The sequence below is a fragment of the Mus musculus genome, chromosome 13 (assembly GCF_000001635.26).
Source record: "Mus musculus strain C57BL/6J chromosome 13, GRCm38.p6 C57BL/6J".
Lineage (NCBI taxonomy): Eukaryota > Metazoa > Chordata > Mammalia > Rodentia > Muridae > Mus > Mus musculus.
The window spans coordinates 55,203,557-55,226,382 of record NC_000079.6 but is presented as its reverse complement, the minus strand read 5'-3'; the positions used below and the strand labels follow the sequence as shown (position 1 = coordinate 55,226,382).

The following is a 22,826-nucleotide window of genomic DNA, read 5'->3' as shown; positions in this document are numbered from 1 at the left end:
AAATAGTCAGAAGTAAAATAGCATACAATGTAAATGGAAATCTTTAACACAGTTAAAAAGCATCTGAAGTCTTAATGCACTGGGGAGGAAACCCTGGGAATGACACCGGTTCAAAAGCACGTTGAGAAAAGAACAGTCAACAGTTACTGAGTCTCCCAACGTAAACTGAGGAGAGCAGAAAAAAGTTGAAATCATGGCAAGTTAAAAGCCAGCCTAAGCCGGGCGTGGTGGCGCACGCCTTTAATCCCAGCACTCGGGCGGCAGAGGCAGGAGGATTTCAGAGTTCGAGGCCAGCCTGGTTTACAGAGTGAGTTCCAGGACAGCCAGGGCTACACAGAGAAACCCTGTCTCGAAAAAACAAAACAAAAAAAAAAAAAAAAAAAAAAAAAGCCAGCCTAGTCTGGATAGCATGATCCTGTCTGAAGAGAAAAACTCATCCTTACATCACAAGACTATAAACACAAAGTTATTATGAGCACTTCACAAACAACGCAGACTTTTATAAAAATGGGCCTTTCTAGATTTTTTTTTTTTTTTTTTGGTTTTTCGAGACAGGGTTTCTCTGTGTAGCCCTGGCTGTCCTGGAACTCACTCTACACCAGGCTGGCCTAGAGCTCAGAAATCCACCTGCCTCTGCCTCATGAGTGCTGAATTAAAGGCGTGCACCACCACCGCCCGGCACTCTTTCTAGATTTTAACTGCACTATCAGAGAAAGTAAAATGACAAAAGCCAATTTTAACACTTCTGATAAATGTATATTGCGTACTAGATATATAACTAGTAAAAATAATAATCTAATGAATCCTTTCAACAAATCTTTATTTCAAACACTGATCTTAAACGTCATTGAAATGGTAGAATATTGTCATGTTCATATTACAAGTATACTTTGTAATAAAATGTAAGCAGAAGTCATTTGCCATGAATGAAATTTTTATAAAAATGTTGCCCTTTGTTAATACTTTAAGGTAGGCTGTGGTGACACATGCCTTTAATCCCAGCACTCGAGAGGCAGCAGGTTAATCTGAGTTCAAGGACAGCATGATCTACAGTGTGACTTCCAGGACAGCCAAGGATACAAGAGAAACTATCTAGAAACACCAAAATAATAATAATAATAAATAGTAATTTAAATGCTATACAAAGTAGCACTTCCCAGTAGCTTAAGTTATATGCCAGATTGTAGTCAAACCATAATATTAACTACTCTTCTTCTACTTATTTACTTTTATTTTTATGTTTAATCTTTTGGTTTTTTGAGTTTCTAGGTAACCATGGCTGTCCTGGAACTCACTCTGTAGACCAGACTGGCCTCAAATTCACAGAGATCTACTTACCTTTGTCTCCTGAGTGCTGGGATTGAAGGTATGTGCCACCAGTGCCTGGCATGATTTTTTTCTTATATATTGTAGTTTTCAATTTTTTTTCTAGGCATCATTTGAAATAATTACAGAAAATTAAACTCTATCCTTGTAACATCCAAACAAAACTTAGCAAAATAATAAATCTATACAAGCAAGTTACTCGTTGATGACTTAAAGTCAGGTAACTTTAGGACAATGGTACCTTGGTTATATGACTTCCCCTAAACAAATTAGTCTTTAGCCTACTGAATTACTGTTAAATTTATTGTTGAGACAGCATAGCCCTAGCTGGCACTGAACTCTTAAGAGACCCTCCTTCTTTTGCCCCACCAAGTGGTAGACTCATGCTGTGCACTATCTTCACCTGTTTATACAGAATGCCAGGGACTGAACTCACTACATTCTGCATGCTAGGCAAGCACTCTCTCTACTACAGATGTGTTTACTTTTCTCAATTATAAATCTAAGCAGGCCCAGTAGTACATGCCTAAGATTCCAACATTCTCTTGGGAGGCTGGGACAGGAGGTAAGTTCTAAGCCAGGCTGGGCAACATGAGGAAAGCAAAGCAAGTCATACAAAAGGGCTAGAACACACGGATAACGTAAATCATACAAAAGGGCTAGAACACACGGATAATGTAATTCATACAAAAGGGCTAGAACACACGGATAATGTAAATCATACAAAAGGGCTAGAACACACGGATAATGTAAATCATATATATATGAAAGAGCTAGAACACACGGATAATGTAAATCATATGAAAGGGCTAGAACACACTAGAGCCCAGAATCTTCACGTGTACATAATCTGCTACTTTGTGCTATTAAGTGGAAAGAAGACATAGTAAGGAAAGATGTTAACTAACCAGGCCCAGTACAGTACAGCAATTTCACTGGTACACTTTAAATTTTTTCACTACATGTTTATTCAAATATTAAGTTTGAAAGCTAGCACAATGGTTCAATGGATAGAAACCCTTACTGTTAAGCCTGACTACTTTAGTGCAATCCCTGGAACCCACAAAAAAGGAGGAGAAAACTCGCTCCAGAGTTGCTCCCTGCCTTCTACACGTGCACTGCAACAGCCATATATACCCACAAAAACGTTAAAGAATTTTTTTCTAATGGGTGTGGTGGTGCATGCCTTCATTCCCTCAATTGAGGCCAGGGTTACTAACAAACAACATCTCAAAAACAAGCAACAAATTGTGTGCGTGTGTGTGTGTGTGTGTTGGGGTCAGTGTGGGGGAGGAAGGGAAGACTGAGGGAGGGAGGGAGGGAGGGAGGGAGGGAGGGAGGGAGGAAGGAGAGGGGGAGAGATGAGACAGATACTACAGAGGATCACCAAAGTTACAAGCCAGTCTGATTGTAAGCTAGTACACAGTAAGCCCCTGTCTCAAGACAAGGAAAGAAATTTTAATTTGTGATAGCGATGTGACTGGGTTGTGACCAGGCCTGCTGAGCACGCATGACACCTGGCATGCTAAGCCAGTCTCACTGGGTATGGTGGTGCACACTACACTCCCTGAACTCTGAGGTAGAGGCAAGAATATCACAAGATCAAGACCATCCTCAATAAAACAGCCAATGAGAAGTCACACTGGAACACAAGAGACTTTCAAAAAGGAATAGAAAACAAAGGATAAGATCCAGTGTTATCCAAACTGAGCAGATGCTAGACTCAATATTGCACACTGCTGTATCACATAGTATAGATTTTTTAAAATCTATTTTTGCTGCTAATGGTAGCACAGAACTTTAATCTTAGTGCCCAAGAAGAAGACGTAAGGAGATTTCTGAGACCAGCATAGTATACATGAGTTCCATGCCAATCAAGACTACATAATGAGACCCTGTCTCAAAAAGTATACATAGCAAAAAAAAAAAAAAAAAAATTAATTTACCTGCATGTGTGTATGCAACATGTGTACAAGTGCCCACAGAGGCTAAATGAAGACATCAGCTCTCCTAGAACAGGGCTTACAGGTGGTTGTGTACAGCCAACACAGGAGTTTAGCAATAAAATTCAAGTTCTCAAACACTAAGCCATCTCTCCAGCCCCTAAATTGTTACACTTCTTTATGGTAATCAAAGCAGCTGTAAACCTATCGAGAATTATAAAAAGTTACCTTTGTCCTCACAATTCTGTCAGTTTATCCATAGATAATAATGTCATAGATAACAAAAAAACTGATACAGTACCTACCTATAAAGACTTCACTTACAGGTGAGTATAGAGGCTTGTACCTATAATCCTAGTATTTGAGAAGCCAAGACTGCAGGAGTTAGATAGGCTTGCCTATCTAAAAAACAAAGACTCTAATATCACCTCTACCAAAAAACTAGTATCAGAAGCTTAATTTTACCTGTTGTATAGTAACACTTTTACCTTAAAAGCTGTTTCCAAAATACTTTAAACCAGTTATGATAGGATACACCTGTAATCAATTCAGCAAGCTAAGGCAAAAGGATCTTTAGTTTAAGGTTAGCTTGAACTACATAGCCCTAGGTTCTTTTAAACAAAAATCACTTTAAGCACTGAATTCTATTACCCTTTAATTGTTCTGCAATATTTTATAGATCATGGCATAGAAATTATTATCTATATCAAATAATTATAAAAAAAATGTGGGGCTAGAGAGATGGCTCAGCGGTTGAGAGCACTGACTGCTTTTCCGAAGGTCTTGAGTTCAAATCCCAGCAACCACATGGTGGCTCACAACCATCCATGATGCCCTCTTCTGGGGTGTCTGAAGACAGCTACAGTGTACTTACATATAGTAAATAAATAAATCTTTAAAAATCAAACAAAAAAACAAAACAAAACAAAATATGTAAGGTTAGGAGTATAGAGGGTTACCCTGTTGAACAAAGCCCTGGGTCCAATCTCTAGTACTGACAAGAAAATAACCATTTCTTATTTTATTTTATTTTTTTTTTTTTTAAAGATTTATTTATTTATTCTATGTAAGTACACTGTAGCTGTCTTCAGACACTCCAGAAGAGGGCGTCAGATCTTGTTACAGATGGTTGTGAGCCACCATGTGGTTGCTGGGATTTGAACTCCGGACCTTCGGAAGAGCAGTCGGGTGCTCTTACCCACTGAGCCATCTCACCAGCCCCGAAAATAACCATTTCTTAATACGAAAGAACCTTGAAGCAGATTCTCACTTTGATACTGTAACCCCACCTGCCTAAGCTTCCTGCATATCAGAACTACAAGCTGAGTCTACCCTGTGCTAAGCTTTGGTTTTTGTTTTTGAGATAGGATACTGCATATCCAATCTTTCTGCTCCAGTCTCCCTCAACACTGACAGTACACACATATCCCACAGGACACAGGTCTTTAATACAGTTTGTAAAAAAGTATAAAATGGCCTTTTATTGGTTTTTAAACATGGTCTCATTGTGTGGTCCTGGCCGGCCTGGAACTTACACTGATCCGACAGTCTGCACTTCTCTATGTGCTGAGACTGAAGGTATGCGACACCGCTCCCTGGCTACAAATAAAATTTTAAAGATGTTAAAAAACAAAATAAAAATGCTTTGGCTATAAAATGCCTATGAGAATTAGTGTGACATTAATGTCCACTTACAGCAGAGAGCTGTATCAGTTCTAATACAGCATGAGAAGAAATCGGAAATGACATGAAGAATACACTCTTGTAACTCAGAAAGCAGCTACTTCCTGACTGTTCCTAGCATGTAAGGGATATCATATAACCAGAAATTTTAATTTAATCTCATTTATTAAGATAGTTCATCCTCCAAAATATATTCTTCCAGCACCAGCCCCTCTGGATGCATCTGCCACTACGCTCAGCCTTCCAGTACTCCTTTAATGTACTGGAGAATTGGGGAATACAGCTCTGTGATCAAGTACTTGCCTAGATGTAGAGACCTATGTTCTACTGTTACCTGCATAAACTGGATATGGTGGTACATGCCTAATTCCAGCACTGCAGAAGAGGACAGACAAGGATATGAAGTTCCTAGCCAGGCATCTTCTACTAGAAATGGAGTTCAAGAATACCCTGGGAGACTGGAGGAGGAGGAGGAGGAGGAGGAAGAGGAAGGGGGAGGAAGAAGAGGAGGAGGAAGAAGAGGAGGAGAAAGAAGGAGGAGAAAGAAGAGGAGGAAGAAGAGGAGGAGAAAGAAGAGGAGGAAGAGGAGGAGAAAGAGGAAGAGGAAAGAGGAGGAAGAAGAACAGGAGGAGGAGGAAGAGGAAGAGGAGGAGGAAGAACAGGAGGAGGAGGAAGAGAAGGAGGAAGAGGTTGTTGTGAAAAGTTGTTTAAAGCTACATTTAAAGTTGAGCGTGACAATGCAAGCTTTTACTCCCAAAACAGGCAGAGACAGGAGGATCTCTGTGAATTTGAGACCAGCCTGGTTTACATAGTAAGTTCTAAGACAGCCAGTGCTACACAGAGAAACTATGGCTCATAAATAAATATTTCTCTCTCTCTCTCTCTCTCTCTCTCATTCTCTCTGTGTGTGTGTGTGTGTGTGTGTAGAAGCCAGAGAACAACTTCCAAGCATCAGTGTGTGTGTGTGTGTGTGTGTGTGTGTGTGTGTGTGTGTGTAGAAGCCAGAGAACAACTTCCAAGCATCAGTCCAACTTCCACCATGTGGGTCCCAGGAATTGAAGTTACCAGGCTTAGAGGTAAGAGCTTTTTACTGACTGAACTATCTTACCAGCTCAAAATATGCAAAGAACTTTAAAAGCCTTTCTAGTTTCATCCAGCAGCAGCAGACATGAAAACCTCACACAGTAGACTAGGACATATGAGTATGCATCATCTTACTGAGTCTCCAACCAAGTTTCTAAAAATAGAAACTACCTGGAAACTATGGGACCAAAAAAAGTAAGTAGCCCAATATGGTGGCTCACATCTTTAATCCCAGAACTTAGAAGGCAGAAGCAGGTGGATCTGTAAGGGAAGCCTGTCTACACAGCAAGTTTAGGACAGCCATCGCTGTTTTTTTAGACACACTCTCTCAAAAACACCTGTAAGTAGGCAGGCATGGTAGCACATGTCTATAATCTGAGTACCTAGGTGGTGGAGAAAGGAATATTAAGAATTCAAGGTTATCCTTGCCTACTCCATAGGCTTAAAGCCAGCCTGACTTCATGCTTGTGATCCCTTCTCAAACCATAGGAAAAGTTATTAAAATAATGTACATCATTGAGCAACAGTGGAGCACGCCTTTAATCCCAACACTCAGAAGGCAGAGGCTGGCAGATTTCTGAGTTCCAGGCCAGCCTGGTCTATAGAGGGTAGTTCCAGGATAGCCAGGCTACACAGAGAAACGCTATCTTGTAGAATATACAAGAAGAGCTCTTTAAAACTTACTGAGTCTTATAGCATAGTTCTATGCCTGATTCTCAGGAGGCTGAAAGAGAAGGATAGTAAATTCAAGGCCAAACCAGGCAATTTAGCAAGACCCTGTTCTCAAAATGTAAGAAAAGGATAAGGATGGATATACATATACATGTGTATATCAGTGGTAGAGCACCCGCCTAGCATGTGTAGAAACCTAAATACAATTACCAACATTAACCAACCCTACCACAAACCTCTGAAGAGAATTATCTCACCATGTGGTAGGCTAAGGCAGGAAGGTCAGAGGTACAAGTTACCAGGACTGTATTAGTAAAATGGCCCCCATTATCTTCAATTTGAAAACAGACATGATACATTAATATATTCAGCAACAAGACAACAAGCAAATGACAAATAAGCACGGCTCTGGATAGATGGCTGTTCTTCCACAGAATTTGGGTTCATTTTCCAGCACACATATGACCGCTCAGAACTATTGGTAACCCAAGTACCACAGGGTCAGATATTGACTTTTAGCTTCAAATGCCACTGCACAATAGTGCTGTACAGATATTCATGAAGGCAGAACACCCACACATAAAGTCAATTTTTAGAAAAAGTATGCTTTAACCTATCAGCAAAAATATAAATCAAAACCACAATGAAGAAAACAGGTAGTGGTAGCACTGGTCTTTATTCTCAGCACTGAGGACCTACAAGCAGGCGGATCTCTGAGTTCAAGACCAACCTGATATACAAAGTTCCAGAACAGCCAAACAGCCAGGACTACACAGAGAAACCCTATCTCAAACTAACCCCTCTCCAAAAACAACAAACAAACAAACAAACAAGAAAACCTAAGAGATGGCTCAGTCAGAAAAACTACTAGCCTTTCAAACCTGACCACACAAGCTCCAGCCCCCAAACCCACAGGAAACGAGATGCAATGGTCTGCACTTGCAATCCCAGCACTCCTAAGGTCAGATAGCCAGGAGTACAAGAACACACAAGATACAAGGAGATAACTAAATCCAGCAAGTTATTCTGACCTGCAAGTGAGTACTGTGGCAGGTGCATGTGCACACACACACAACCACAAGCGAGCACACGCACATACATACACACATACACACACACACACACACACACACACACACACACACAAACAACACGAGTTCAGTCTCCAGGACCCACACAGTAAGGGAACTAACTCCCAGAAGTCGTCCTCTAATGTCCTTATGTACACTTGGCTCACCACAAATACTACCTTGTTTTGTTTTCTATTTTATGTGGCACCTAGGGAGATATGTGTGGAAATCCAGAACTCTACTACTACTGAACTACAACTCCAATGCTTTTAAGTTTTGGATTTAGTGGTGCATTTCTAGTATGTGTGTGTGTTTGAGAGAGAGAGAGAGAAAAAGAGAGAGAGAGAGCAAGCACACGAACACACACTGGAGCACCTTGCTATGGATTCCATCTGACCTGGAACTCACCACCCTTTTTCCTTCAGTTTTGGGATTACATGCATGTGTCACTCCACAGTCTTACTGTTTGTTTAAATTTCTTTCAAGATTTTAACTTTTACTTTTTTTTTTTCATTTTATTTTGTGTGTAAGCATTTTGTCTCCATGTGTATCATGCACCACATGCATGCAGTGCCTGAGGAAGCCAGAAAAGGGAGTCAAATTTTGGGGAATGGAATTACAGAAGGCTATAAGCCACACTACATGGTGCTGAAAACCAAACCTGGATCCTCTACAAGAGCAGTCAGTGCTCTTAAATGCTGTGCCATCTCTCCAGCCTCTTAAGACCTATATTTTTAATTTTGTATACATATATGTATGGAAGTATATGTACATGAGCTTATGTGACTCTGCATGCAAGCATACACCTTTCTTAGAACATCTTACTATAGCCCTGGCTGACCTTGAACTCTATATGTAGATCAGGCCTGGAACTCAGAGATCTACCTGCTTCTGCTTTTTATTTTAAAAGATTTATTTATTTATTTATCTCAGAGATCTACCTGCTTCTGTTTTATTTTAAAAGATTCATTCATTCATTCATTTATTATTGTATTTTGTGAGTACATTGTAGCTGTGAATGAGTACACTGTAGAGTACAGATGGTTGTGAGCCTTCATGTGGTTGTTGGGAATGGAATTTTTAGGACCTCTGCTCACTCCAGTCAACTCCACTCACTCAGGCCCAAAGATGTATTTATTATTATACATAAGTACACTGTAGTGGACTTCAGACGCACCAGAAGAGGGTGTCAGATCTAATGATGGGTGGTTGTGAGCCACTATGTGGTTGCTGGGATTTGAACTCAGGACCTTTGGAAGAGCAGTCAGTGCTCTTACCTGCTGAGCCATCTCGCCAGCCCCTGCTTCTGCCTTTAATGTGCTACAGCAACACACCATTTAAATCTCATTCTGTAGCCCAGACTGGCTTCAAAATCAAATACTGCCTTTAGCCTCTGGAGTGCTGGGATTACTGATATATGCCATATTACCCAGTTTAATATCACATTTTAAGTGACCATGACATAAAGTGAAAAGATCATAATCCCAGCACTCAGGAGGCAGAGGCAGGTGGATTTCTGAGTTCGAGGTTAGCCTGGTTTACAAAGTGAGTTCCAGGACAGCCAGGGCTACACAGAGAAACCCTGTCTCGAAAAACCAAAACCAAACAAACAAAAAAAAAAAAAAAAAGAAAAGATCAGTTTGCAATCAGGAATTCTTAGTTAAAAGTTTCAAAGTTAGCTGGGCAGTGGAGGCAGAGGCAGGTGGATTTCTGAGTTTGAGGTCAGCCTGTTCTACAAAGGGATTTCCAGGACATCCAGGGCTACACAGAGAAACCTTGTCTCAAAAACAAACAAACAAACAAACAAAAGTTTCAAAGGCTAGAGAGACGGCTCAGAGTTTAAAAACACTAACTGCTCTTTCCAGAGGTCCTGAGTTCAACATCCAACAACCACATGGTGGCTACAACCATATGTAATAGGATCTGATGCCCTCTGTGCATCTCAGTGTACTCATATACATAAAATAAATAAATCTTTGAAAAAAGTTTCAATGTCACCTATAGACAGTTTTCACACTGTGCAATAGTAGCTAGCTAGCAATGCAAGTAGCTGAGAACACACTGTGGCACATGACTGTCATGCCAACAGGAGATTTGAGTTTAAGGTAGTCTCCGCTATATGGCAAGGAAAACTGGCGTGCTGACACATCCTTTTGAGAAGTGGAAGTAGGATCAGAAGTTCAAGGTCATACTGTTATATTTATGACACTCTGTCCCAAAGGAATATACATAGGAGCTAGGCAGTAGTGACCCACACCTCTAATCTCAGCACTCAGGTAAAGGCAGGTGAATCTATTTGAGTTCAAGACCACCCTGGTCTACAGAGTTCCAGAACAGCCAAGGCTACACAGAAAAACACTTTCTCGAACAACCAACCAATCAAACAAACCAACAAACAAAAACAACACACACACCCAACCCGGCTTGTAAGATAACACATACACACAGGATAAAGGAGCTTGCCACCAAGGCTGATGGCCTTAGTTTAATCCCCTGGACCCACAGAGTAGGAAACCAGTAGTATTCAATTCTGACTGAAATGCTCTGAAGTACCATAAAAATCCACATCTTTGTTTGTTTTTAACACTGTAGCTCAGGTTGGCCTCAACCTCAAAGTAACCCTTTCTGCCTCAGTTTCTTGAGCGCTAGGAAACAGGCAGGAGCCACTATACCTGACTGGCTTTGACCTTCCTCTTCTATGATATCTCTTTTACCACAAGACCCACCTAATAAGACAGTACAAGCTAAATAATGAGGTCACAGCCTGTTCAAACTTTGAAGTCTAATATTTTCTCAAGATGTCACCTAATATGCACAATGTATGCAGGTTTATACTAGGAAGGAAAAGGAGTAAATAAAAATTTCTACATTTATACAAGTTTACTACCATGTTAGAGGCATAATATACTCAAAAGATTAATTTTTTTGGTGGGAGGTTGGTTTTTGAGAAAGTCTCCCTCTGTAGACTGGGGGACTTTGAAGTCACACAAACTCAAGAGTATGCACCCTCCAGAGTGTGGAGACTATATGTGTGAACCACTGTGCTCAGCTCTCTAGCAGTTAACAAGACCAATACGAGAGGGACTGCATGTACCTGATGAGAGCTATGCAGGGTTACACGTCTACTGCACACTTCTACGGAATCCAGCTCTACCCTCACATCCAACGTACATGTGAAAGAGAAGACAAAACTATACACATAGACAATAAATATCAAAAACCCGAAAAAGCTATGAGCTGTCAGTAGGTTTTCAAAATAAAACTACAAATTCTAATATACATCCAAAACAATACAACACAAATTTGAGATATCCACCACAGCAATTTTTAAAAATCTGTAACTGTCAAGCTAAGAAACCATAGCTGATATCAATCAACAGAAACAAAGGTGACACACCCACATTCTTTCTTTGCAGCTTTAGAGATTGACAGAAGTATAAAGTAAAATAAAACTTTAATGTCCTCAAAACAATCATCTATGTACTATAAAAACTTGTCATGTTGTGTTTTCAGGCATCTGTTGACTCTAAACAAAAACATAATCTTCTTTGGTGACATTAATAGTAATCATGACAATTTAGTGTCAGAATCGAAACAAAATCAGAACCAAATATGTAAAATTAATTATGGTTTTTCAGAAATCAAGCACTTTTAATTTTTAGACGTCATAAAACTGGGGCTCAAAAGATGAACTGGCTATTAACTAGTCAAGAAATTCCAAGTTCTAGAAAGTAAGACCTCAGGAAGGATGGCCCTCCAGGACTACTGCAGAGCACTGAGGGCCTCAGCCATTCCTCTCCAGCTCTATACGTTCCTGCATGCTTGCACACAAGACGTATATCTACAGACACACTTCAAGTTTTACAACTGGGAAAGCTTATCAAGCCTAATTTAGTGGTGGCAGCCATCAAAGGAGTAGACCACTGCCACTTTACAAGTAGTTCAGAAAAAAACTAACCTAACTTAAATTTTGAGCACTGGCCATGAAAATTTCCCATCTGAGTGAAGTTAAATTTATGCCCAAAATGCACTTCAACTTGCAGGAAGTTTGGCCCACGCTTTATGCAGAAACAGGACTCCAAGCCACACACTGGTCCCCTGCTAAGGCATCAGTAGACCGTAAGTTCTTAGTTTTGTTGTTGTTGTTTTGTTGTTTTTAAAAGTGAAACGAATGTATACCTACCTGTATCTTGAAAATGTAAACCTGACCTCAGTCAGACACCCTTAGAGCATTAACTTAGCCAAGCCTCAATGAAGCAATCTGGGGTAAACTATAAAGAACTGAACTCACACATCAGAGATATGGTTTAAAAATCAAAGTAAAATTTCCCTAAAAAAATCTCATCGTTAGCTTCCACCTACAAACTGGAACCAAAGACAAATTAAAGTTTCCCTTTACGTGGCCTATATATATACATTCAAGTATATATTTAAGTTGTACCAAAAGCTGCTTACAAATGGCAATTCCTGTGAAGTGGATGGTGATGAAGTTCCAGGTATTTCTAGCATGTTTCCTAATGGACTGGGACTGGAGTCTGGATCATCCTGAAAAGATAAATTTATTGAGTTAAATTGCTCTTCTACGGTAACGTTCGTGTCTCCTAGTGAGGTGGGGGCTGGGAGGAGGGCTGTCTTTTCATTGCTTCCGTCCACTTCACTTCTTTGTTTATTTTTCTGTTTTTCAGTTTGAGGAGCTAACGGCAAGAATGGCCGTTCCACTGCACCATGTCTACTCTCTGGCATGCTGTCTTGTTCACTTCCCATGGCCACTTCTACACCATTCTCTGATTTAGGCTCATAATTGCAGGTGGCATTGGTCTGAGTCTCCTCAAAGATCTCCTCTATACTCTCATCCTCTGTGACTGGCTGTTCTGGGTCCATTTCAGAATCTACATCTGCATCGTCCACACCAGTAAAATTCTCAAAGTGCAGAAAGCCATTCTTGGTCGTCTTTGTTACTCTTAACTGGAGTTCGGGGGAGTTATTACAAGTGGGCTCCTGTTTCATAGCAAGTGCTGTTGGACCACCAGGACTCAAGGAAGTGCAAACAATTGGCGACTGAGCTCTTGAATCACTTTTTGCAGGGTCTTGAAAGGATTCTGATCCATCAGCAGACCCACTTAAATATTCTACATTGATCATGGAGGCCAAATCCTGTAGTCTCCGCAGTGGAATGTAACAAGATGGAGAATCTTGTCCATAAGCATTTTGGGATGTTCCACTGGCAGCAGTCGGTAACTGCATAGTACACCCATTAAGTGGCTCAGAAAAATTGGATTGACCATTACCGAAAGGGCTGTCCTTGTCTTCGGAGGCATCTAAATTCACCGGATTAGAAAAGGACAGCAGACAATTTCTTCTAGATAATTCACAAGTCCGATCCATACTGTGCCTGCATCAACCTGAAATCCAAAAGACACAGCAATTAATCTGAGTTAACAAACCATCTGACTCTTCTTTTCAAAATGGCAGCCACTTCTGAAGGCCTAGTGGCCTTTCGGCTGCACTTCCAAGGACGGGAAAAGTTCTCCAGGCTGACACAGGAAAATGGCCTCAGTGAGAACTACATCTTCCCAGAGCCGGGTAAATCCTGCCACATGGAAACAGCCCGTTCCTCTTCCCTGCACTGCAGGCCGGTGGACACTGGGGCTGAACTAAAATTAAAGCCCTTTGGCAGTCAAAATTCCCAGATCTCAATCGGGAACCCTCGTCTCCTCCCCACGCCCAAGGTCCGACAGCCAAAATCTCTTGAAAGAGAAGGGGCTGCGGGTTTCGGGAGGCAGCTTCTGAACGTTGTACAAAAAGGTATCCCCCTCCTTCTCCTCGTCCTCCTTCTCCTCCTCCGCAAGCTGGGCGCAGCGGTCACAATAGCGCTGCACCCCGCGCCCAGCCGGCGCCGGAGCCTTTTGCAGCTACCGTGCGCAGGCCTCGAGCGAGTTGGCAGAGGCGGGTGTGCCCCGAAGCTCGCCTTCCTGGCTGCAAACATACTGGGTTCGCAGCCGCCAGGATCGAGACCCCGAGCCACGGGCCGGGAGAGAAACCGAGGTGATCGGTCGGCGAGAGCCGAGTCAGGGTAGCAGCAGCTGCTACTACAGCTTGACAAACATGGCTGCTGCCGACGCCGCCTGCCCGGGCCGCGCTCCTTCCCGCAGCCGCGGCGGCAGCCACCTCCCGGCAGCGCTGCTGTCGGCGCTCATCAACACTCAGTAGCGAGCAAAGTTTGCTGCGGGAGGGCGGCCGCCCCCGCGCCCCCGCACCCCCAGCCAAGCTACCTGAGGGCAAGCAGAGGCCGAGGTGCGCGCGGGGCTGGGGGGGGGGGGGGGACACGGCCGGCGATGCACGGGCCGCGGCGGGAGGAAGTTCGCCGCAGCCTGGCCAGCTAGGCCCAAGGCCCGCTGGTAGTGATGGAGGAGGAGGAGGGGGAGGGCGCCGCCGCGGCTGCAGCACAGCGGGCCGCCAACCCTGCTCAGCCACCGGCCCTCCACCGAGTCCCCTCACCTCACTCACGGCCACACCACCATCTTCCCGGCCCCGCTGTCTCCTCCCTCCCTCCCTCCCTCCCTTCCCCCCCTCGCGCCCGTCGCCCACCCCTGCGCACTAGTTACCGTGCCCCGCGCCCCCTCCCGGGCCAGCTGGGGGGAGGGGGTGACCCTCATTACACCGGGGCGCGAGCGGAGCGGAGGACACCGAGAGAGGAGCCGCTCGCCTCCCCCCCTCCCCCCCCTCGTCTCTCTCCCCGGGCGAGAAGGCAGCGAACGCGACCTGCGCCCCGGCCTATTCCTCCTCCGCCGCCAACACCGCCTCCTCCTCCTCACACCCCCACCGCGCGCGCCCCCGCGGCGGCGGCGCGTGCTGAGGAGAGCGCCTCGCGCACCGGCCCGCGTGCGAGCGACCGAGGCCCCCGGGTGCGCGCGCACCCGCCCTCCTCCCTGCGCGCGCACCCCTTCCTGCGCGCGCACCCATCCCGTCCCCGTTCCCCCCCCCCCCCCGCACACACCCCCGCAGCACACACACACCCTGCGCGCGCTCCCACGCCTGCCTCACTCTTCGGGGTTCAGTGCGGGTGAAGTCGGGCGAGCGAGCGGCCGGGTCGGGCGGCCCAATCAGCGGAGCTGCTGCTGCCGCCCCCTCCCCTCCCTTCCCCCTGGGCGCTAGCTCAGGGCCCCGGGCCTACGGGTCGGCCCAGCTGCCCGGGCGGGGCCTGAGGCGGACTCCCCTGGGGGGCCTCGCGCGCCTCCCCAGAGTGTCGGGGCCTGCGGGCGTCGTGGGTGGCATGACGATCCTTTCACCTACCTCGGGGCGCCGCGCCAGCCCCTGGTTGCACACGGCTAACTGCACCCCAGTCATCCTGAACCCCAACCCCGGAGCCACCATGGTGCCTGGCTGAGGCCTGGCCCGCCGGCCTTGCTCTCAGGCCCGCGTCAGCCCCGGCCTCCATCTTAGGTTCCAGCCCGGGCTCCCCATCCACTGGGCACCTGCCCTCAGCCCCGCTGGTTTCGACCCGAGGCCGAGGCTACCCCCGTCTCGCTGTAGGGCTCACCTGGGGGGTTTGGCATGGGGGTCTTCGAGGCCCCAGGCCCCGAGCAGACGTGGCCGCAGGGGAACCCCCTTGCCCAGCCGCACCCCAAACCCACACCACCACCACCACTACAGACCAAGCTGAACAGGAAACAAAATGGAGGCAGCAGCAGCTCGGGTCTGCCTCCCCGAGCCAAGCCTCTACAGCCCTGGGACTCCCTTTCGGCCGCAGGCTCGACGCCCGCGAGGCAGGGGATTGGCTCCTCCCGGGAGCCTGGGGCAGCCGCCCTGGAGCAGCGCGTGCGGGCGGGCCGGGGACTCGGCCCTGCGGTCCCCACGGCCCCTCACCCACCACCCCTTCCCTTCCCTCTCCCTCCCCAGGCCGGGCCGTGCGGGGTGAGCGGCTCCGGGGAGCAGGGTCGGGTGACCCGCCCCGGGGTACTGGCCGCAGGACCGTGGCCTCAACCCGGGCCTGAGGCCGAGAGACCCCGCAGCCCTGAGCCCACGCCCCACACCCCGGCCTCTGGGACACAGCCTAACGGCGCGCCCGCACCTCGGCCTGTCGCCGTGCAGCCCCCGCCCAGCGAGGCCGAGCCCCCGGTCCAGACCCCGCGGGGACGAAGCTCCTCGGTCACCCTCGGGCCCAGGGGTCTTCGCTGCCCCGGGCGGGGCGAGGGGAGCTCGGGGGGAGGGGTCCACTAATCCCTGCACCGCCTCCAGCGCCTAGTGTGGGTCTGGGTCTGGGCCTGGCACGGCGGCCCCGGGGCTGCGGGCGCTGGCGGCCTTGGAGAGGTGCGGGCGCGCGGGGCCGGGGGCCGGGAGGGGCAGCGCCTCGCACCGCGGACGCTGCAGTTCTCCACACCCAGGCAGATGGCCCTCTCGAGCGCGCTTCGCCCCTGAGGCCCAGGCATCGGGACCCCTGCGCGACTGCACAGGGACGGCCGACAGGCTGGACGGGCTGGCCAAGCATGAAAGGCGCAAACCCCCGGCCTAGGAAGGCTCTGCGTTAGGAGGACGGGGTCCTGCTGGCGCGCACTTAGCACCAGGACCCCGCCGCCCTGACCTCGTAGGGCTGTAGCGCGTCCATTCCTCAAAGACAGTGGAAGGTCAGGGACTGGACCAGGCCTGGTCCAGCCACTCCAGTCCCCTGAGGCACTTCTCCCTTCCCGGACCCTGCTGCTTCCTGGGTTTGCTTCACCGCAAGAAGCTCACCTCAGGCATGACTTGGTCCCTAGAGCGTTAAGCGCATCCTTGTTGTTGAGAGAAAGCCATATTGGACGGCCCCGAGAATTCCCGCCTCTTCCAGAAAGCCTTCGGTGATTTGGAGTTCATTTTAAAGCCGAGGGCGCCGCCCTCGATGGCCACGTGACCACCATTCCTCCAGAGGCTTAGTAAATGTGCATAGTTATTGCCCCAGTAGAGTGTTTACCGAGGGCCCTCTGGTAACTAGACCCCCACCTGGGAGAACAGGCACTTTTGGCGTTCCCCTGCCAAGTATCTGTACCGGTTGGGGATCTGCAATGGTTGGGCCAAACTCCATCCTTCCCTGCCCTTCACCTCGTGACTGTGTCCAGCAAGCAGCGGCTTAGGATGCTTCCAGCTGCTTGCTGTCCAAGACCCACAGTCCATTAAAGGAGGCTCAGAGCTAAGCCTTCAGCATACCATCAGTAATGCTGGAGCCCTGGCCCTGCCAAGAGGGCAAGTGGGTTTCCTGAGAGAAGGTGCCCGGCGGAAGCAAGAGTGAAGAGGCTACTGTGACCTCAGGTCCCTCGGGTTAGTTTAAAGGAGTTTCCAGATGCAAAGTTGACTGGCATCTTTCCCTGCGCTAAAACTAGCCGGAAAAAAACTGGGGCCCTCTCCCATGGAGACCCGGTCTTTTGTTCTACGAAGGAATAACTCCTGCTAACACCTTCGGGCAATTCAATAGGAAAGCTCTCACTGGATCCTTTTTCACAAGTAATCATTTGAGCCTGTCATTTCTAACTGGCAGTTACCCCAATGCTAATCACTCCACAGCCCTTCCCAGTGCCTAGCCATTTTGAGGTACTTGGAACTGCCACTGGAGGGCCTTGAAGAAGTTATCTTTCAGTCCCAAACCTCTGTTTCCTCATCTGTGGCCTCCAAGACACAGGCATCTGGGAGGATCCTGAAACAGGCTAACACTCTGTCCTTAACAATTACAGACATATTTGACAAATACTGAAATGTAACTCATTGCTTCCTTCAGCAACCGTTTCCTGCAGTCTAGGCAATGCACCAGGCTCTGGGGAAGCAAAATGGGAGCTAGTGTGCCAGGCAACCTGTGGCCTCAGGGAAAAAAGGGTACCGAGAGAGACTAGCTGATGTAAGCACATTACTGCTCTGCAGGACCCTCTCCTTAACCTCCTACCTCCCCCTCACCCCCATTCAGGATGACCTAGTTACTGACAGAAACAAGACTGAGACCCCAGGGAAATATCAGACTTCCCTAGGTAACCCCTGGGGGTCCTCCCTTCCTCCTACTATAAAACTGTCTACCACAGTGACACAACCAGAGTGCTTATGGAGCTGAGCTTCTATATTCAGAAGGATACTGAATCCTCAAGTGAGACGGGGCTGCTTTCCTGTAGGATTGGGTTCTGGGGTGTAGACCTAGCTCTTCTCTACTGATTATAACTCAAGAATCTCTTCTGGGCCTGCACACCTCACCTGCAGACATATGAGAACAAATCCTTGTTGAGCGGGTATCATGCATTAGACACCACTGAGCGCTTGACACACGTCTGTTCCTTTAACCCTTTACTAGTCTGCAAAGAATTAAGGACTAGGTCAAGCCCTTTGTGCACATTCTCAGGACTATTACTTTCACAGGTGGGGTGGGCAACATCCTTGTGTGAGCCGACACACCCAACAGATGCCATGAAATGCTGGGCCTGTCAGACACACAGGTGTGTGGGGATGTAACTGTCAGGCAAAGACCTCAGCCCCCATTTCTTCCTCTATAATCTATGGATCTTTTATCAGGTACCCTGATGCAAGGTACCTGCACGGATTCTTGGCCATAGAGCAGCCTCTTTCAGAACTGTTCCCTTCTGATTTGTTAGCTCAGCAAATACTTGTTGAGGATGCTAAGAGCCTTGGGGGGTGAGGTGGGGGCAGACGTGCTAGGAGAACACCCAGAAGATCTAGAAAGGACAGATTCTGAAGAATATAAAGGAGTCGTCAGGGAGGGAGGACACAGGTAGCAATTCCAGCAGAAGAGCCCAGAGAAACACCAGACTGGAGGAGCCGACCACAGTTGAGCATGACCATGATCTAGAACATGGGACCCAAGGCTGGGAGTACAAGAAGAGGCTGAAATGAAGACAGGAAAACTCACAGAGGCCTGATCATGCAGGGCCTTGGAAGGAAGGAACTAGGGTGCCGTGGAAGGATGATGATGGGATTTTGCCTTTACAGTAAAAACAGCCTGCTATTCTCTGAAAGCACTAGAAACACATGCCAAGCCCAGAAAGGACCCTGCCTCTGGTACAGGCCATGACTGTTGTATTCCACAAACAGTAGTAGCTTATCCTCATCCAAGACACTGTTGGGATGGACACTCTTCTTTCCATCTTGCAGACATGAAGAGCACAAAGACAAACTTCCCTCCCCTGCCCAGTTCATACTCTTTGTTCTCAGTCCGGGCTGGGAAGAGACAACGAGGCCTCTGGTAATTTGCTCCAAATACAGGTAGTGGACACAGTGACCACCCCTTTGTGGGAATCCATGAGTTGCTTCCTTCACGTCACCACCCAGGGGGTTCACCAGAGCTAACTTACACTGAAAATCAAGGCCAGCCAGGCCAGATTAGAGGTCAGGCAGCCCTGTAGCAAAGTCATCTTCCTGTACCAAAAACTGTCTCTAAGCTGTCCCATTTCTATAGCTCTAACTCCAAGGACTCCACTGTCAAGTTTCCTTCCCCTCAAATATCACTCTGCAAAGTCCTGTGGATGTGGCCTGGCACCAAGATAGGCCACATTCCCTCAGCTCAATACTCCTGCTGGTCTCTCTGCCTTGTCCTGTCAGTCAGGCAAACACAAGCTCATATCAATGTAGCAAATACTTCCTCTTAGAGATCTCCCTGGTGCTGTCCTAGGACATGTAACCCCTGCATGTGCCCCCAAAAGCACGATTCTTGAGGTGCTATTGCTTCTCAGGCCGGTCCCGGCCAGAACTCCTACAACAAGGGACAGGGCACACAGTTCTCTGGCTTCTAGTGACTAACTTCGAATCAGTGAGGCTCAAAGAACAGCAGAAAACAATCCCGAACTCTGCTCTATCCCTTCCTCATCCCCAGCCTGGATCTTACCTGTTTTGAAGGTTTTCATTCAAGGCACACACCTGTAATGTTAACACTTGGTGTTAAAAACAGGGTGATTGGAAGTTCAAGATCATTCTGGGATACAAAGACAACCTTTGCAATGTGCAATGCTTAGTCCAGATCAACAAGACAGACACCTACAAAATCTATGGGAAGATAAAGTATATGACAGACGAGCCTAGCACTAGGTTGAGCAGGACAGCCAAAGCTGTCCACTAAGTACATGATTTTTTTTAAGATTTATTTATTTTATGTATATGAGTACACTGAAGCTGTACAGATAGTGGTGTGGTATCGTATGGTTGCAAGGAATTGAACTCAAGACCTCTGCTCACTCCAGCCCTACTCACTCTGGCCCAAAGATTTATTTATTTATTACTATATGTAAGTACACTCTAGTTGTCTTCAGACACACCAGAAGAGGGTGTCAGATCTCATAACAGATGGTTGTGAGCCACCATGTGGTTGCTGGGATTTGAACTCTGGACCTTCGGAAGAGCAGTCGGGTGCTCTTACCCGCTGAGCCATCTCACCAGCCCCCCCCGCCCCCGATCATAACCTTTTAAAGTACAAAAATATTTGTTGGATGCATCTCTAACCTGATTCCATTGGGTGGCGGTGGGAGAATGCCAGGTTTGAGCAGCCTGGGGGACAGGCTCAGACAAAGGCAGAAGTCCACAACACCCAGCCAAGAGCTAGGATAGGGTTGTCCCTTTAGTCTGTAGAAGAGTTGATTTTACAACTCACCCAACCACCATCTGTCTCCCTTCAACAAGAAAGGAAAGCAGAGCCAGCCGGGCGTGGTGGCCCACGCCTTTAATCCCAGCACTTGGGAGGCAGAGGCAGGTAGATTTCTGAGTTCAAGGCCAGCCTGGTCTACAGAGTTCTAGGACAGCCAGAGCTACACAGAAAAACCCTGTCTCAAAAAAAAAAAAAAAAAAAGAAAGAAAGAAAGAAAGAAAAAGAAAGGAAAGCAGAGGCAAAGAAGCAGCCTGCAGGAGGCCAGCCCTGTAAGAGGTGGAGTGGTGTTTTTTTTTGCTGAGAAGGTCAGGAAGCCAGGTGGTAGTGGTGCATGCCTTTAATGTCAGCCTTTCTTTCCAGGCAGAGGCAGGTGAACTTCTGAGTTCAAGGTCAGCCTAGTATACAAAGTGAGTTTTCAGGACAGCCAGGGCTACACAGAGAAACCCTGTCTCAAAACATCAACAACAATAGAAAAAGCCAGCAGTGGAAGAAGAAAGCCCAGGAGGCCCCAACACTACACAAAGAACCACAGGCAGCCAAGGACTGCTGAGACTGGGAGGGACACCAGTTGGTTATCCAATGCCCAGTAGTCAGCCCTGAAAACATACACAGGAGTGACATTGTGCAGACCGAGCTGGTTATAGTCAGAAATACACATGCCTATACATAGATATGCATGTAACAACAGCTAAGTCAACAGAGATGAGCTTGACAGAGATCAAGGAGGGTATACAGGAGGGTTTGGAGGGAGGAAAGGGAAACGAGAAATGACGTAATATTATAATTTCAATCCTCACTCTTTCCCTTCCTCCGGCACGTGGCATCTACCAAGCTAATCTTTGTCTCTATAGACTTGTCTGTTTTGGACAATTCATAGAAATGGAAACATTCTAAGATCTGGGAAAGAATTCACTAAAGGAATTTGGTGCAAGGTAAGGACCTGAGTTTGAGCCCCAGCACCCACACAAAAAATAGAAATAAAAAAATAATAAACAAATAAAAAACCCAGGAAAACAAAACTTAACCTGTAATTCCAGCCAAGAAGAGAAGAGACAGGAGACCCACAGATCCCCCTCACCAGCCAGTGTGGCAAATTCACAACCTCCAGGTTCAACCAGATACTTTCTCTGAAAAGCCAAGATGAGTCAGCACGTGACAGCACGAGACTTCACCCAGCACTTAGGAGACAGAGAAAGGCAAGTTTTTGGGTTCAAGACTGACCTGCCGCCAGCGCCAGCACTGGGGGGGGGGGGGGGGGGGGGGGCAGAGGCAGGCGGATTTCTGAGTTCGAGGCCAGCCTGGTCTACAAAGTGAGCTCCAGGACAGCCAGAGCTATAAAGAGAAGTCCTGTCTCGAAAAACAAACAAACAAACAAACAAAACAAAAAAAGACTGACCTGCCTCACAGAGAGTGTTACATGAAAACCAGGACAACACAAAGAAACCCTGGCTTAAAAAACAAACAGCTGGGCGGTGGTGGCGCACGCCTTTAATCCCAGCACTCCGGAGGCAGAGGCAGGCAGATTTCTGAGTTCGAGGCCAGCCTGGTCTACAAAGTGAGTTCCAGGGCAGCCAGGGCTCCACAGAGAAACACTGTCTCAAAAAAACAAACAAACAAAAAAAGAATAAATAAATAAAAATACATAGCCCAGGTATGGTGATGCATGTGTTTAACCTCAGCCCCGAGGAGTCCAGCCCAGCGAATTCTCGGCTAGTCAGGACTCCACAGAGAGACTCTGTCCCCAAAATAACAATAAAATAAAAGGAGCTGGGTTAGCAAATGAAATGCTTGCTACCAAAGGTGAACGGAGAAAAACAACTTTATAATGCCTTTTTGCACACACCCCCCCCCCCACACACACACACCATTTGCCCACCAGAGTGATAAGAATATTTTTTTTTCACTCATAGAAATCCTCCTGCCTCCACCTCTAGAGTGCCTGTTACCCCCTTTAAAGCTCCCGGGAAAACAGTTCTGTTCTGTTCTCTGCATCATCCTTGAACCTGTGTTACCTTAGGGAGGCAGAGTCAGAGCTGCGCATGCGTGGCCTCTATGTTTGCATCCTTGAGTATGCCCTCCTGCCCCTTGGACTCCGGGCTTCCTCGGCCGCATTCCTAGCACAAACCTTCCACGTGGTTCTGAATATTTCTGACATCTCAGAAGTTGTTCTGCTTCCCAACCTTTTCTAGACTAACTCCTGCCTTTCCCCGCCCTTTCCCCCAAGCCCTTGGTGGTTCGATTTGATTTCTTGTCTAGTTTTTCTTTCTTATACGGGATCTAGACATCGACTAAAGGGCATTTCTGTTCAATAGACCAGGTGGGCTTCAAACTCACAGAGGCAAACAGAGACCTCTACCTCGTAAATGCCAGAATTAAGTATGTGCCACCGTGCCTAACAATATTTTTCTAATTAAATGAAAGAAGATAGAGAAAAACTGAACAGAACAT

The 22,826-nt window shown here is 47.0% G+C and overlaps 1 protein-coding gene across 23 annotated transcripts in view; it reads right to left on the bottom strand.

The window, feature by feature from the left end:
- Nucleotides 1-16,601, bottom strand: part of Nsd1 (nuclear receptor-binding SET-domain protein 1) — a 108,544-nt gene extending 91,943 nt beyond the window's left edge. Inside the window, exons 1-3 of one of the 23 annotated variants that reach the window (XM_006517146.3) lie at nucleotides 16,508-16,599; nucleotides 13,066-13,179; nucleotides 12,233-12,322 (exon numbers count right to left, since the gene is read on the bottom strand). In XM_006517146.3, the coding sequence (XP_006517209.1) occupies nucleotides 12,233-12,322; nucleotides 13,066-13,095 (120 nt within the window). In that variant the 5' untranslated portion in view covers nucleotides 13,096-13,179; nucleotides 16,508-16,599. Of the gene's footprint in view, nucleotides 1-12,232; nucleotides 13,180-13,765; nucleotides 13,979-14,049; nucleotides 14,716-14,793; nucleotides 14,888-15,070; nucleotides 15,242-15,317; nucleotides 15,670-15,848; nucleotides 16,049-16,507 lie in introns of those variants that run through there. The other 22 variants (XM_030247184.1, XM_006517144.3, XM_030247186.1 and 19 more) reach the window with 22 other exon arrangements.
- Nucleotides 16,602-22,826: the final 6,225 nt, after the last annotated feature.